Source organism: Mercenaria mercenaria, chromosome 3 (genome assembly GCF_021730395.1).
Source record: "Mercenaria mercenaria strain notata chromosome 3, MADL_Memer_1, whole genome shotgun sequence".
NCBI classification, from domain to species: domain Eukaryota; kingdom Metazoa; phylum Mollusca; class Bivalvia; order Venerida; family Veneridae; genus Mercenaria; species Mercenaria mercenaria.
Window position 1 is genome coordinate 21,044,031 of NC_069363.1, and position 16,549 is coordinate 21,060,579.

At 37.9% G+C, this 16,549-nt stretch overlaps 1 protein-coding gene across 1 annotated transcript in view; it reads left to right on the top strand.

Moving 5' to 3' along the window:
* Positions 1-16,549, top strand: part of LOC123525299 (UDP-N-acetylglucosamine/UDP-glucose/GDP-mannose transporter-like) — a 74,451-nt gene that overhangs the window by 24,275 nt on the left and 33,627 nt on the right. Inside the window, exons 2-3 of the mRNA XM_045304238.2 lie at positions 3,811-3,844; positions 4,953-5,039. Coding sequence (XP_045160173.1) covers positions 3,811-3,844; positions 4,953-5,039 — 121 coding nt within the window. The remainder of the gene's footprint in view (positions 1-3,810; positions 3,845-4,952; positions 5,040-16,549) is intronic.

The window sequence follows — 16,549 nt, forward strand, 5'->3', positions numbered from 1 at the left end:
AAGCGCTTCGACTTGTCATTATTTCTAGATTGTTTTTTTTTCTTCGTTCATTAGATGTACTTCCGTGAAGCGGCTTGTTATTTAAAGTAACTTATAAATATATCTCTTACATGAATCGGCTTGTTATTTAATTCTGGAATTCTGGAAACACTTTTCTTTGGAAAGGGAAATCCCCGATGATTTTAAACGATGCTAACTGTAATATCTGAGATGTTCCGATTGCGGCGTTTAGAACGCAGAGACACTGTCTGTAACAAATATGCAGACCTATTAATCCCTCGGCAGTGGAAATTTTCGCTGATAAAAATGACTTGCAGTTGGGGAATTTTTTAGTGCAGTTGGGGATAAAAGTATATTATTTTGCCTGGGGAATGGGGCTGAATTTTGGCCCCAAAATCGGCGTTAAAAAAAGGCTGCAAGTTTTATATAGGAAAAAGCTTTAAAAATCTTCTTGTCTGAAACCATACAACCTAGGCTTTTGATATTTGGTATGATGCATTGTCTACTAGTAGTCCTCTAACAAAATTGTCCAAATTATGCCCCTGGTGTTAAAAGGGGCCCCACCCTGGGGTCACTTAGTTTATAGGAAAAATACTTAAAAAATCATCTGATCCTATTTCCAAGACTGTTTAATTATAATTACCTGATGATCCCAAGTAATATGATGTCACTTGACTGTGACCTTGACCTACTGACCTACTTTCTTGTTTTTAGCTAACCAGAGCACAAAAGGCTCAAGTTGAGCTATTGTGACCGGTCATTGTCTGTCGTGCGTCAACATTTGCCTTGTGAACACTCTAGAGGCCACATTTGTGGCCTAATCTTTATGAAACTTGGTCAGAATGTTTGTCTTGATGATCTTAAGGTCAGTTTTGAAACTGGGTCATGTTGGGTCAAAATCTAGGTCAGTAGGCCAGATCAAAGGAAAAGCTTGTGAACACTCTAGAGGCCACATTTGTCACCCATTCTTAATGAAACTTGGTCAGAATGTTTGTCTTGATAAACTCTAGGTCAAGTTAGAAACTGAGTCATGTTGGGTCAAAAACTAAGTCAGTAGGCCAGATCAAAGAAAAAGCTTGTGAACACTCTAGAGGCCACATTTGTGACCCAATCTTTATGAAACTTGGTCAGAATGTTTGTCTTGATGATCTCTAGGTCAAGTTCGAAACTGGGTCATGTTGGGTCAAAAACTAGGTCAGTAGGCCAGATCAAAGGAAAAGCTTGTGAACACTCTAGAGGCCACATTTGTGACACAATCTTTATGAAACTTGGTCAGAATGTTTGTCTTGATGGTCTCTAGGCCAGTTATGAAACTGGGTCATGTTGGGTTAAAAACTAGGTCAGTAGGCCAGATCAAAGGAAAAGCTTGAGGACACTCTAGAGGCCACATTTGTGACCCAATCTTTATGAAACTTGGTCATTTTGTTTGTCTTGATAATATCTAGGTCAAGTTCGAAGCTGGGTCATGTGGGGTCAAAAACTAGGTCAGTAGGCCAGATCAAAGGAAAAGCTTGTGAACACTCTGGATGCCACATTTTTGACCCAATCTGTATGAAACTTGGTCAGAATGTTTGTCTTGATGATTTCTAGGTCAAGTTCTAAACTGGGACATGTGGGGACAAAAAGTAGGTCAGTAGGCCAGATCAAAGGAAAAGCTTGTGAACACTCTAGAAGCCAATGTTTTACCTCAGTCTTTATGAAATTTGGTCAGAATGTTTGTCTTGATGATTTCTAGGTCAAGTTCGAAACTGGGACATGTGGGGTCAAAAACTAGGTCAGTAGGCCAGATCAAAGGGAAAAAAAACTGTGAACATTCTAGAGGCCACATTTGTGACCCAATCTGTATAAAACTTGGTCAGAATGTTTGTCTTGATGATCTTTAGGTCAAGTTCGAAATTGGGTCATGTGGGGTCAAAAACTAGGTCAGTAGGCCATATTAAAGGAAAAGCTTGTGAACACTCTAGAGGCCGCATTTGTGACCCAGTCTTAATGAAACTTGGTCAAAATGTTTGTCTTGATGATCTCTAGGTCAAGTTTTAATCTGGGTCATTTAGGGTCAAAAACAAGGTCACATGGTCAAATCAAAGGAAAAGTTTGTGAACACTCTAAAGGCTACAGTTGTGACTCAATCTTTATGAAACTTGGTCAGAATGTTTGTCTTGATGATCTCTAGGTTAAATTTGAAACTGGCTCATGTGGGGTAAAAACTAGGTCAGTAGGCCAGATCAACTCTGGGGAGCAATATATAGGGCCATCATGGCCCTCTTGTTTAAGATACAGTCTTGACATTTTGATGACATACACAGTTTTGCGCACAAGTCGTAAAACTGAATTTCATTGACCATGAATGTGACCTACTGACTTTCTTAATATTTTATCATCAGTTTGACATTTGAAACATGTAGCTCATATTACTCAGGTGAGCGATCCAGGGTCATCATGACCCTCTTGTTCTTTTATGTACCTCGCAGACATTTTGTACAGCGGCAATAAGTCATAAAATTATGCCTATGTAAACAATTTAGCTCACCTGTGCATTCCATCCTGCCGCGTTCTAGTTTGTAGGAGCGAAAATTGTTGTTTTCCTAGAAAAAATCTGCAACTAATAAAGGTATTGCATGTCAAATGGTTCTTTTTGCCGAAGTGGATGATAATTTGTTGAGTGGTGTTTTGTGGTAGTGAGTTTGTGTCCACAAACTCCCCATTACAGACTATATGTTAACAGGTTATTTGTCTTTCATTCCTTGCTCAGGTGGAGAAGTTGTCAGATACTTGTGACAGTCAGTACTCTGATTAAAAAAACAAAACCCATGCTATCTATGATTATACCAGCTATTTTATAGCTATGAAAAAGTGTTCTTATTACACAATTAAGTGATTGGAGAACCCTTCCGATTGTTTCTGATTCTGTTATTACATTTGCTGTTTGTTTTAGGTCACCTGAGCCAAAGGCTCATGGTGAGCTTTTGTGACCGCTCAATGTCCGTCGTCAGTCGTCCATCCGTCAACAATTTCTAAAAATATCTTCTTCAAAACCAAAGGGCAGAATTACACCAAACTTCACAGGAATGATCCTTGGATGGCCCCCTTTCAAAATTGTTCAGAGAATTGAATTCCACACAGAACCCTGGTTGCCATGGCAACCAAAAGGAAAACTAAAAAAATCTTCAAGGCATAGAGCTTCAATTTTTAGCTTGTGGCATCATCTAGTGGTCCTCTATGAAGATTGTTCAAATTATGCCCATGGCGCAAAAAGTGGCCAGTCACCCCGGGGGTCCCAAGTTTTAGGAAAAAAAACTTTAAAAAATCTTCTTATCTGAAAGTTCAAGGCCTAGGCCTTTGATATTTGGTATAAAGCATTGTTTAGTGGTTCTCTAACAAGATTGTTTAAATAATATGCTCCTGGGGTGAATAGAGGCCCCATCCCGGGGGTCACTTGTAATTATGAGTTATATAGGAAAATTTTTTTTAAAAAATTATCTGATCATATTTCATAGACTGTTTAATTATAATTACCTGATAACCCCAAGTAATTAAGGGTCACTTGACTGTGACCTTGACCTACTGACCTTCTTTCTTGTTTTTTAAGATACAGCCTTTAAATTTGGATGACATGTACAGTTTTGCACATCGATCTTAACACTGACTTTCAGTGATCATAAATGTGATCTACTGACCTACTTTCTTAATATTTTAGCATCAGTTTGACATTTGAAACATGTAGCTCATATTACTCAGGTGAGCGGTCCAGGGTCATCATGACCCTTTTGTCTAAATATAGGTCTATATATGAGCTATTTTATTTTTCAGATTTCCTTCATTCCAAGTACTGGGTTTATCACAGGTATGTTGAGAAATATATTTATTTCCTAGCAACATTTTGGTAGTGACAGATGGTGAAATAAGTACAAGGTCATTTATATAGGACTTCATTTTATAGTTTGATTTTCATTTTTGAGAATTCAGTTTATAGACTTGTCTATAGGTAAGGGAAATCAACATGATTTGCTTTGCCTTATTAAGGTAGATTCATCTGTAGTCATAACTAATTAGAATGGTGTAGTGGATGCCTTTCGGCTTGTCACATAGGGGATTGGGGTTCAGTACTCTTGACGATTAATTATGTCTCCCACCACACACTGGTGTGGGAGACATATTGATTTACTCCTGTCTGTGTGTGTGTGTGTCTGTCTGTCTGTCAGTCACAAATCTTGTCCACACTCTTAAGTCAAACATTTCTCATCTGATCTTCACCAATCTTGAACAAAATGTGTTTTCCAATAAGTCCTCGGCCAAGTTTTATAACTAGCCAAAACAGCCCAGGCACTTCGGAATTATGGCCGTTGAAACTTGTTTTTTGATAATCAAAGCACTGAAAGTCTGATAAGGCAGTTGAGGTCTTGGTGCATGGTTGACTCATATACTACTATTCAGACGATTAGGCAGTTGTGGGAGACATGCGCTTTTCTCAAAAGCAGCTCTAGTTTTTCTAGTGATTTTTAGCTTGACTATTCGAAGAATATAGAGAGCTATACTACTCACCCCGGCACCGGTGTCGGCGTCAATGTTGGTTAAAGTTTTCATGAAATGGTAATTATTTATCTTGTATACCATCAAAAATATTTACTTCAAACTTGGAACACTTGTTGATTATAACAGTCTCTACCTGAGTACATAACTGTCAAGTATTTTGGCTGAATTATGGCCCTTTTTGGACTTGGAAATTCAGGTGATGCTACAAACTACAAAACTTCGAAGTTTCATTGAAATATTAGAATGAAATTCAGGCCAAATTAGATATGTTATCTCGGGTAAGAACTTGGTCAGGTGAGTTTACAGGGACAAATGTATAGAGAATATTGTTTTATTGTACACACTGGGTTCTTTAAGTGGAAACTTTTCTTTAAGCACTGTCATGTACAGAATTGAAAATATGTCCTGTTGTATTTCAGATGTTGACGGGGATTGTGGTCCTTTATACAGCCAAATTGTTGAAATTAATAGAGTTCCCTGATTTTGCTAGAGATACAATAAAAAGAGTAAGTATTCACATTTCCAGCCTTTTAAGCTCACCTGAGCCCTAGGCTCAAAGTGAGGTTTTGAACCGAAAACTGTCAGAAACTGATTTCAAATATATTTTGTAAAAATGATCTCAAGGTGACCCTCTAACAAAATTGCCTAAGCCGTTCTGTTTCAGTAAAAAGCGTGGCTGCCAGGGGGCGGGGCTTATTATCCCTATATGGCTATATTGTAAATTTCAAAAATGATCATTGGCTGGCCCCCTATCAAAATTGCCCAAAGAATTAAAATCCATTTTGACCATTGGTTGCCATGGCAACTGAAAGGAAAATTTTTAAAAATCTTTTTGTCAGAAACTGTTAGCCTGAATTAAAAATATTTTGTAGAAATGATCTCTATATGACCCTCTAACAAAATTGCTGAAGTCGTTCTGTTTCGGTAAAAAACATGGCTGCCAGGGGACGGGGCTTATTTTCCCTATATGGCTATATTGTAAATTTCAAAAAACTTCAAAACCACTGGGCAGATTTACACAAAACTTCACAGAAATGTTCCTTGGCTGGCGCCCTATCAAAATTGCTCAAAGAATTAAAATCCATAGAACTGGTTGCCATGGCAAACGAAAGGAAAATCTTTACAAATCTTCTTGTCAGAATGTTCGCTGGATTTCAAAATTATTTTGTAGAAATGATCTCTAGATGACCCTCTAACAAAATTGCCTAAGTTGTTCTGTTTTGGTAAAAAACATGGCTGCCAGGGGGTGGGGCTTATTTTTATGCCCCCGAAGGGAGGCATATAGTTTTTGAACCGTCTGTCAGTCTGTCGGTCTGTCCTGAATTTTCGTGTCCGGTCCATATCTTTGTCATCAATGGATGGATTTTCAAATAACTTTGCATGAATGTGTACCACAGTAAGATGACGTGCAGTGCGCAAGACCCAGGTCCGTAGCTCAAAGGTCAAGGTCACACTTAGACGTTAAAGGATAGTGCATTGATGGGCGTGTCCGGTCCATATCTTTGTCATCGATAGATGGATTTTCAAATAACTTGGCTTGAATGTGTACCACAGTAAGACGATGTGCAGTGCGCAAGACCCAGGTCCGTAGCTCAAAGGTCAAGGTCACACTTAGACGTTAAAGGATAGTGCATTGATTGGCGTGTCCGGTCCATATCTTTGTCATCGATGGATGGATTTTCAAATAACTTGGCATGAATGTGTACCACAGTAAGACGACATGCAGTGTGCAAGACCCAGGTCCGTAGCTCAAAGGTCAAGGTCACACTTAGACGTTTAAAGGATAGTGCATTGATGGGTGTGTCCGGTCCATATCTTTGTCATCGATGGATGGATTTTCAAATAACTTGGCATTAATGTGTACCACAGTAAAACGACGTGTCCTGCGCAAGACCCAGGTTCGTAGCTCAAAGGTCAAGGTCACACTTAGATGTTAAAGGATAGTGCATTGATGGGTGTGTCCGGTTCATATCTTTGTCATCGATGGATGGATTTTCAAATAACTTGGCATGAATGTGTACCACAATAAGACGACGTGTCACACGCAAGACCCAGGTCCGTAGCTCAAAGGTCAAGGTCACACTTAGACGTTAAAGATCATTTTTCATGATAGTGCAATGAAGGGCATGTCTGGTCCATATCTTTGTCATTCATGCATGGATTTTAAAATAACTATGCATGAATGTGTGACACAGTAAGATGATGTGTCGCGCGCAAGACCCAGCTCCGTAGGTCAAAGGTCCTGAACTCTAACATCTGCCATAACTATTCATTCAAAGTGCCATCGGGGGGCATGTGTCATCCTACGGAGACAGCTCTTGTTCCTATATGGCTATATTGTAAATTTCAAAAATCTTCAAAACCACTGGGCAGTTTTACACTAAACTTCACAGAAATGTTCCTTGACTGGCTCCCTATCAAAATTGCTTAAAGAATTTAAATCCATGGAACTGTGGTTGCCATGGCAATCGAAAGGAAAATCTTTTCAAATCTTCTTGTCAGAATGTTCGCTGGATTTCAAAATTATTTTGTAGAAATGATCTCTAGGTGACCCTCTACCAAAATTGCTTAAGCCATTCTATTTTGATGAAGAAAACATGGCCGCCAGAAGGCGGAGCTTATTTCCCTATATGGTTATATTGTAAATTTCAAAAAAAAAATTCTTTGAAACCTGAAGACATAGAGCTTAGATAATTGGTATGTAGCATTGTCTAGTGGACTTTTGCGAAAATTTTTGTTATGATTCCAGGGTCAATATTGGCTCCGCCCCGTGGTCCCTTGAATTTACATAAAGCTCTATAGGAAAAACATAAAAAAATGTTCTTCTCTTAAACTGAGAGGCACACAGCTTAGATATTTTACATGTGGCATTGTGTAGTGGTCCTTTACTAAGATTGTTCAAATCTTGAACCGGCCCTCCCAGGGAACACTTAGTTTTTAGCTCAACTGAGCATGAAGTACTCAAGGTGAGCTTTTGTGATCGCCCTTTGTCCATCGTCCATCCGTCTGTCATCATTGTTGTCAACAATTTGACTGTTAAAACTCTAGAGGTCACTGTTTTGGCCCAATCTTAATGAAACTTGGTCAGAATGTTACCCTCAATAAAATCTTAGACAAGTTCGATATTGGGTCATGTGGGTTTAAAAACTAGGTCACCAGGTCAAATCAACGGAAAAGCTTGTTAACATGCTAGAGGCCACATTTATGACTGTATCTTCATGAAATTTCGTCAGAATGTTAACTATGCTGATCTTTAGGTCAGGTTCAAATCTGGGTCATATAGGGTCACCAGGGCAAATCAAAGGAAAAGCTTGTTTATACTGTAGAGGCCACATTCATGGCCTTATCTTAATGAAACTTGGTCAGAATGGTAATCTTGATGATCTTTAGGTCAAGTTTAAATCTGGGTCAGGTGGGATCAAAAACAAGGTCACCAGATCCGATCAAAGAAAAAGCTAGTGAACACTCTAGTGGCCACATTCTTGACCATATCTTTTTGAAGCATGGTCAGAATGTTAATCTTGATGATCTTTAGGTCAAGTTTAAATCTTGTTTAGGTGGGGTCAAAAACTAGGTCACCAGGTCAAATAAGATGTAAAGCTTGTTAATACTTTATGCCACATTTAATGAAACTTTGTCAGAATGTTAATCTTGATGATCTTTAGGTCAAGTTCAAATCTAGGTCAAATGGAGTCAGAAACTAGGTCAAATCAAAGGTAAAGCTTGTTAATGCTCTAGAGGCCGCATTTATGATGACTGTATCTTAATGAAACTTGGTCAGAATGTTGACCTTGATGATCTATAGGCCAGTTCAAAATCTGGGTCAGGTGGGGTCAAAAACTAGGTCACCAGGTCAAATCAAAGGAAAAGTTAGTTAACACCCTGTAAGCCAAATTTATGGCCGTATCTTAATGAAACTTGGTCAGAATGTTAATCTTGATGATCGTTAGGTAAAGTGTAAATCTGGGTCAGGTGGGGACAAAATCTAGGTCACCAGGTTGTATCAAAGGAAAAGCTAGTTAACACTCTATAAGCCACATTTATTAACATATCTTAATGAAACTTGGTCTGAATGTTAATCTAAATGATCTCTAGGTCAGATTTAAATCTGGGTCATATGGGGTCAGAGACTAGGTCACCAGATCAAATCAAAGGAAAAGCTTGTTAACACTCTGGAGGCCACATTTATGACCATATCTTAATGAAACTTGGTCAGAATGTTAATCTTGATGTTTTTTGGGTCAGTAGGTCAGATAAGCGTTACAGGGCCTTCATGGCCCTCTTGTTAACTTTTGTGACCGCTTTATGTCCGTCGACTGTCGGGTGTCGTGTATCGTGTGTCCGTCAACAATTTCTAAAAAATAAGTTCTTCTTGAAAACCACTGGGTCAGAATTACACCAAACTTCACAAGAATGATCCTTGGGTGGCCTCCTTTCAAAATTGTTCAAAGAATTTAATTCCTTGCAGAAAAACTTAAAAAATATTCTTTTCCAAAACCGCAAGGTGTAGAGCTTTGATATTTGGCATGTGACGTCATCTAATAGTCCTCTATGAAGATTGTTCAAATTATGCCCTTGGGGTGAAAAAGAAGCCCCGCCCCCGGGGTCACAAGTTTTACATAGACTTGTATAGGAAAAAACTTTAAAAATCTTCTTGACCTAGGCCTTTGATATTTTGCATGTAGCATTGCCTTTGGTCCTCTACCTAAATTGTTCCAATTATGATCCAGGGGTAAAAAGAGGCCCTGCCCCAGGGGGTCTGAAGTTTTACATAGACCTCTTTAGGAGAAAAATTTAAATATCTTGCCTAAAACTGCAAGGCATAGGCTTTTGATATTTGGTATGTTGCATTGCCTTGTGGTCCTCTACCAAAATTGTTCAAATTATGCCCATGGGATAAAAAGAAGCCCTGTCCTAGGGTTCCCAAATTTAACATAGACTTGTAAGGAAAAAAACTAAAAAACCTTCTTGTCTGAAAGTTCAAGGCCTAGACCTTTAATAATTGGTATGTAGCATTGCATAGTGGATCTCTATAAAGATTGTTCAAATTATGCCCCTGTGGTGAAAAGAGGCCCCACCCTGGGGGTCACTTGTTATACGAATTATATAGTAATAAATACCTAAAAAATTATCAGATCATATTTCCTAGGGTGTAAAATTATAATTACCTGATGACCCAGAGGGATTTGGAGTCACTTGACTATAATGACCTTGACCTAATGACCTACTTTCTTGTTTTTAGCTCACCTGAGCCAAAGGCTCATGGTTAGCTTTTGTGACCCCTCAATGTCCGTCGTGGAGCGTGCATCCGTCAACAATTTATAAAAAAAAATTCTTGTTGAAAACCACTGGGCAGAATTACACCAAATTTTACAGGAATTATCCTTGGGTGCCCCCTTCCAAAATTGTTCAAATAATTGAATTCCATGCAGAAATCTGGTTGCCATGGCAACCGAAAGGAAAAACTGTAAAAATCTTCTTGTCCAAAACCACAAGGAATAGGGCCTTGATATTTGGCATGTGACATCATCTAATGGTCCTCTATGAAGATTGTTCAGATTTTGCCCCTGGGGTGAAAAGAGGCCCCGCCCTGGGGGTCACAAGTTTTACATAGACTTATATAGGAAAAAACTTTAAAAATCTTCTTGTCTGAAATCACAAGACCTAGGCCTTTGATATTTGGTATGTAGCATTGCTTTGTGGTCCTTTACCAAAATTGTTCAAATTATAACCCTGTGGTGAAAAGAGGCTCTGCTCCGGTGGGTCTCAAGTTTTACATAGACTTATATAGGAAAAAACTTTAAAAATCTTCTTGCCTGAAACTGGAAGGCCAAGTCTTTTGATATTTGGTATGTTGCATTGCCTTTTGGTCCTCTACCAAAATTGTTCAAATTATGCCCCTTGGATGAATAGAGGCCCTGCCCTGAGTGTCCCAAATTTAACATAGAATTATATAGGGGGAAAATACAAATCTTCTTGTCTTTAAGTTCAAGGCCTAGACCTTTGATATTTGGTATGTAGCATTGCCTAGTGGATCTCTAACAAGATTGTTCAAATTATGCCTCTTGGGTGGAAAGAGGCCCTGCCCCGGGGTTCACTTGTTATATGAGTTATATAGGAATATATACTTCAAAATATTATCAGATCATATTTCCTAGACTGTTAAATTATAATTACCTGATGACCCCAATTGATAAGGGTCACTTGACTGTGACCTTGACCTACTGACCTACTTTCTTGTTTTTTTAAGATACAGCCTTGAAATTTGGATGACATTTACAGTTTTGCACACCGATTTTAAAACTGACTTCCAGTGACCATGAATGTGACCTACTGACCTTCTTTCTAATATTTTAGCATCAGTGTGCCATTTTAAACATGTGACTCGTATTACTCAGGTGAGCGATTTAGGGTCATCATGACCCTCTTGTTTAAGATACAGCCTTGAAATTTGGATGACATGTACAGTTTTGCACACTGATCTTAAAGGTGGTCAATCACATTTAAACAACATTTAATGACATTTTTTACTTTTTGTATATTCTGGTAGAGAATTATTTAAGGAACAAAAAGACTGATTACATAGAGTTAGATTCCTATTTGAAATGTATATTTTATTATTTTTATAAAATTTTGTAATTACTCCCCTTTAATATGAAAGTATATAAAAAGCTGGGTATTTCTTTTTATTTCGATACAATGTCTAGTTTTACATTTGCATTTGATAGACATATCAACTATTGAACAATCTGAACCAAAATGCAAGTTTAAAAGCTGTGTGTAGCTTCTGAATTCATTTATTTCCAATCTATCTTGGTTGCGCAACCAAGATAGGCAAAGGGAGGTAATAATAATTTTTCAAACTTGCGTTTCTAATGAATTCCATCTAAATACATAATTTTTAATGCAAATATTTTACAAATATATTACAATATGTCTAATATTTATACATTTCCTTAGGCAAAGTATGTTTATCAAATTTATACTTATGATAAAATAACTCTATCTTGGTTGGGCAACCAGGATAGGAAAATGAAATTTTAAAAATACCTCCAGTGAAAATCTAATTTGTATTAAGTGTTAAGTGAACATAAATGAGTGTAAATGATCAGATGCTAAAGTTTCGAACAAATCCGTTACATGGCCAAAATCTGATTATCCACCTTTAAAACTGACTTTCTGTGATCATGAATGTGACCTACTGACCTACTTTCTAATATTTTAGCATCAGTTTGCCATTTTAAACATCTGGCTCATATTATTCAGGTGAGCGATTCAGGGTCATCATGACCCTCTTGTTATATGAGTTATATTGGAAAATATACTATAAAAATGATCTGATCATATTTCCTAGACTGTTTAATTATAATTACCTGATGACCCCAAGTAATTAGGGTCACTTGTTTGTGACCTTGACCTACTTTCTTGTTTTTAGCTCACCTGAGCAATGCTGCTCAGGTGAGTTTTTGTGATCGCTCAATGTCCGGTGTCCGGCGTGTGTCTGTCGTCTGTCTGTCAACATTTAGCTTGTGTATGCAATAGAGGCTGTATTTTTTCAACTGATCTTCATGAAATTTGGTCAGAATGATATCCTTTATGAAATCTAGGCCAAGTTTGAAAATGGGTCATCTGGGGTCAAAAACTAGGTCAAATCAAAGAAAAACCTTGTGTATGCGATAGAGGCTGTATTTTTCAATTGATCTTCATGAATTTTTGTCAGAATGATAACCTTGATGAAATCTAGGCTAAATTCGAAAATGGGTCTTCTGGGATCAAAAACTAGGTCAAATCAAAGAAAAACCTTGTGTATGCGATAGATGCTGTATTTTTCAGTTGATCTTCATGAATTTTTGTCAGAATGATAACCTTCATGAAGTATAGGCCAAATTTGAAAATGGATCATCTGGGGTCAAAAACTAGGTCACTAGGTCAAATCAAAGAAAAACCTTGTGTATGCGATAGAAGCTGTATTTTTAGATTGATCTTCATGAATTTTGGTCAGAATGATTGCCTTGATAAAATCTAGGTCTTGTTTGAATATGGGTCATCTTGGATCAAAAACTAGGTCACTAGGTCATATCAAAGAAGAAGCTTGTGTATGCAACTGGGACTGCATTTTAAACCGAATATTCATGAATTTTGGTCAGAATGATTGCCTTGATGAAGTCTAGGTTGAGTTTTATTATGGGTCATCTGACTTCAAAAAGTAGGTCACTAGGTCAAATCAAAGAAACAGCTTGTGTATGTGATAGAGATTGTATTTTTGAAGTTGATCTTCATGAAATTTGGTCAGAATGATTGCCTTGATGAAATCTAGGTCAGTTTCTAATATGGGTCATCTGGGGTCAAAAACTAGATCACTAGGTCAAATCAAAGAAAAACCTTGTGTATGCTGTAAAGGCTGTATTTTTGAATTGATCTTCATGAAATTTGGTCAGAATGATTGCCTTTATGAAATCTACGTCGGGGTCAAATATGGGTCATCTGAGTCAAAAACTAGGTCACTTGGTCAAGTCAAAGAAAAACCTACTGTATGCGATAGAGGCTGTATTTTTCAACTGATCTTCATGAAATTTGGTCAGAATGATTACCTATATAAAATCTAGGTCAGGTTTGAATATGGGTCATCTGGGGTCAAAAACTAGGTCACTAGGTCATATCAAAGACAATACTTGTTTAAACTCAGACCACATTTTGGTCCAGTCTTAATGAAAATTGGCCAGAATATTTGTTTCCATGAAATCGCTAGGTCAAACATGTTTACACTTTTATGGTGTGTTTCTCAAGTGAGCGACCTAGGGCCATCTTGGCCCTCTTGTTTTAAGACAGCCTTGAAATTTTGATGGCGCATACAGTTTTGCACTCCGATCTTAAAACTGACTTTCAGTGACCATGAATGTGATCTACTGACCTACTTTCTAAATATTTTAACATCAGTTTGACATTTGAAACATGTAGCTCATATTACTCAGGTGAGCAATCCAGGGTCATCATGACCCTCTTGAGTATTAAATGATGTAGGAATTAGTGTACGTTACAATACAAGAGGTGCTGATTTGTATTTTTATTAGCTCACCTGAGCAATGTTTGTGATCCCACGATCACCGGCGTCTGTCTGTTTGTCGTCTGTCGGCTGTTAACATTTAGCTTGTGTATGCGATATAGGCTGTATTTTTCAATTGATCTTCATTAAATTATGTCATAATGATAACCTTGATGAAATCTAGGCCGAGTTCGAAAATGGGTCATCTGGGGTCAAAAACTAGGTCACTAGGTCAGACCAAAGAAAAACCTTGTGTATGCAATAGAGGCTGTATTTTTCAACTGATCTTCATGAAATTTTGTCAGAATGATTGCCTTGATGAAATCTATGCAGATTTTGAAAATGGGTCATCTGGGGTCAAAAACTAGGTCACTAGGTCACTAGGTCAAATTATAGAAAAAATTTGTGTATGCGATAGAGACTGTATTTTTCAATTGATTTTAATGAAATTTGGTCAGAATGATTTTCTTGATGAAATCTAGGTTGAGTTTGAATATGGGTCATCTGGGGTCAAAAACTAGGTCACTAGGTCAAGTTATAGAAAAAAATTGTGTGGGCGATAGAGGCTGTATTTTTCAATTGATTTTCATGAAATTTGGTCAGAATGATTGAATTGATGAAATCTAGATTGAGTTTGAATATGGGTCATCTGGGGTCAAAAACTAGGTCACTAGTTCAGATCAAAGAAAAACATTGTGTATGCGATAGAGACTGTATTTTTCAATTGATCTTCATGAAATTTGGTCAGAATGATTGCCTTGATAAAATCTAGGCCAAGTTCAAAAATGGGTCATCTGGTTTCAAAAATTAGGTCACTAGGTAAGTTCAAAGAAAAACCTTGTGTATGCAGTAGAGGCTGTATTTTTCAATTGATCTTCATGAGATTTGGTCAGAATGATTGCCTAGATGGAATCTAGGTCAAATTCGAATATGGGTTATCTGGGTTAAAAAAGTAGGTCACTAGGTCAATTCAGAGGAAAACCTTGTGTATGCGATAGAGGCTGTATTTTTCAATTGATCTTCATAAATTTATGTCAGAATGATGCCCTGATAAAATCTAGGTCGAGCTTGAATATCGGTCATCTGGAGTCAAAAAGTAGGTCACCAGGTCAAATCAAAGAAAAACCTTGTATATGCCATAGAGACTGTATTCAATTGATCTTCATGGAAATTGATCAGAATGATTGCCTTGAAAAAATCTAAGTCAAGTTTGAATATGGGTCATCTTGGGTCAAAGACTAGGTCACTAAGTCATATCTAAGAAAATACTTGTTTAAACTCAAGAGACCACATTTTTAGTCCAATTTTAATGAAAATGGGCCAGAATATTTGTTTCCATGAAATCACCTGGTTAAACATGTTTACTCTGTTTTGGTATGTTTCTCAGGTGAGCGCCCTAGGGCCATCTTAGCCCTCTTGTTCTTGTTAGAGCATTACATTTGCAGCATTACCTGCAAGTGAATGAATGTCTACAAACTTATTCCTGACATTAGCTTCCCTCTGTTTCTGTTTTAAGCCTGGAAATAGTCAATTATTTTGGGAAAATTTATATCAGTTGTCACAGATTTTTAATTTTTATGCCCCCGAAGGGAGGCATATAGTTTTTTAACCGTCTGTCCGTCTGTCGGTCTTTCCGCAATTTTCGTGTCCGGTCCATATCTTTGTCATCCATGGATGGATTTTCAAATAACTTGGCATGAATGTGTACCACAGTAAGACGACGTGTCGCGCGCAAGACCCAGGTCCATAGCTCAAAGGTCAAGGTCACACTTAGACGTTAAAGGTCATTTTTCATGATAGTGCATTGATGGGCGTGTCCGGTCCATATCTTTGTCATCCATAGATAATTTTCAAGTAACTACGCATAAATGTGTGGCACAGTAAGACGACGTGTCGCGCGCAAGACCCAGGTCTGTAGCTCAAAGGTCAAGGTCACACTTAGACGTTAAAGGTCATATTTCATGAAAGTGCATTGATGGGCGTGTCTGGTCCATATCTTTGTCATCCATGGATGAATTTTCAAGTAACTACGCATAAATGTGTGGCACAGTAAGACGACGTGTCGCGCGCAAAACCCAGGTCTGTAGCTCAAAGGTCAAGGTCACACTTAGACGTTAAAGGTCATATTTCATGATAGTGCATTGATGGGTGTGTCCGCTCCATATCTTTGTCATTCATGCATGGATTTTAAAATTATTGGGCATGAATATGTACCACAGTAAGACGACGTGTCGCGCGCAAGACCCAGGTCCGTAGCTCAAAAGTCAAGGTTACACTTAGAGGTTAAAGGTCATATTTCATGATAGTGCAATGATGGGCATGTCCGGTCCATATCTTTGTCATTCATGCATGGATTTTATAATAACTACGCTTGAATGTGTGGCACAGTAAGACGACGTATCGCGCACAAGACCAAGGTCCGTAGGGCAAAGGTCCTAAACTCTAACATTGGCCATAACTATTCATTCAAAGTGCCATCGGGGGCATGTGTCATCCTATGGAGACAGCTCTTGTTTATTTTTTTTTTGCAAACTGCAAATACCTTTTATCATCTTTTAATCAGGTACTCTAAAACAGTTTCAAATTCATACATAAAGTTTTATGAGCCCACTTATAGAAGCAAAGATATAGTTGTCCAAATGGCTGTTTGGTGAATCTAGGTGCGTCTGTGCATCCGTCCGGATTTGTTTGTCCGGACCATAACTTTGACATGCATGGAGCAATCTTGTTTATATTTGGCATGAATGTTAACCTCAGTGAGACAGAGTGTCATGTGCAAAGTCCAGGTTCCTATCTCAAAGACCAAGGTCACACTTTAGAGATCAAATGTCATATTCAATAATGATTTTGTCCGGTGCATTTCTTCTTCATGCATTTAGGGATTTAGATGTAACTTGGCACAAATGTTCACCTCCATGAGACAGAATGTCATGCGCAAGAACCAGGCCCCTAGGTTTAAGGTCAAGGTCACAC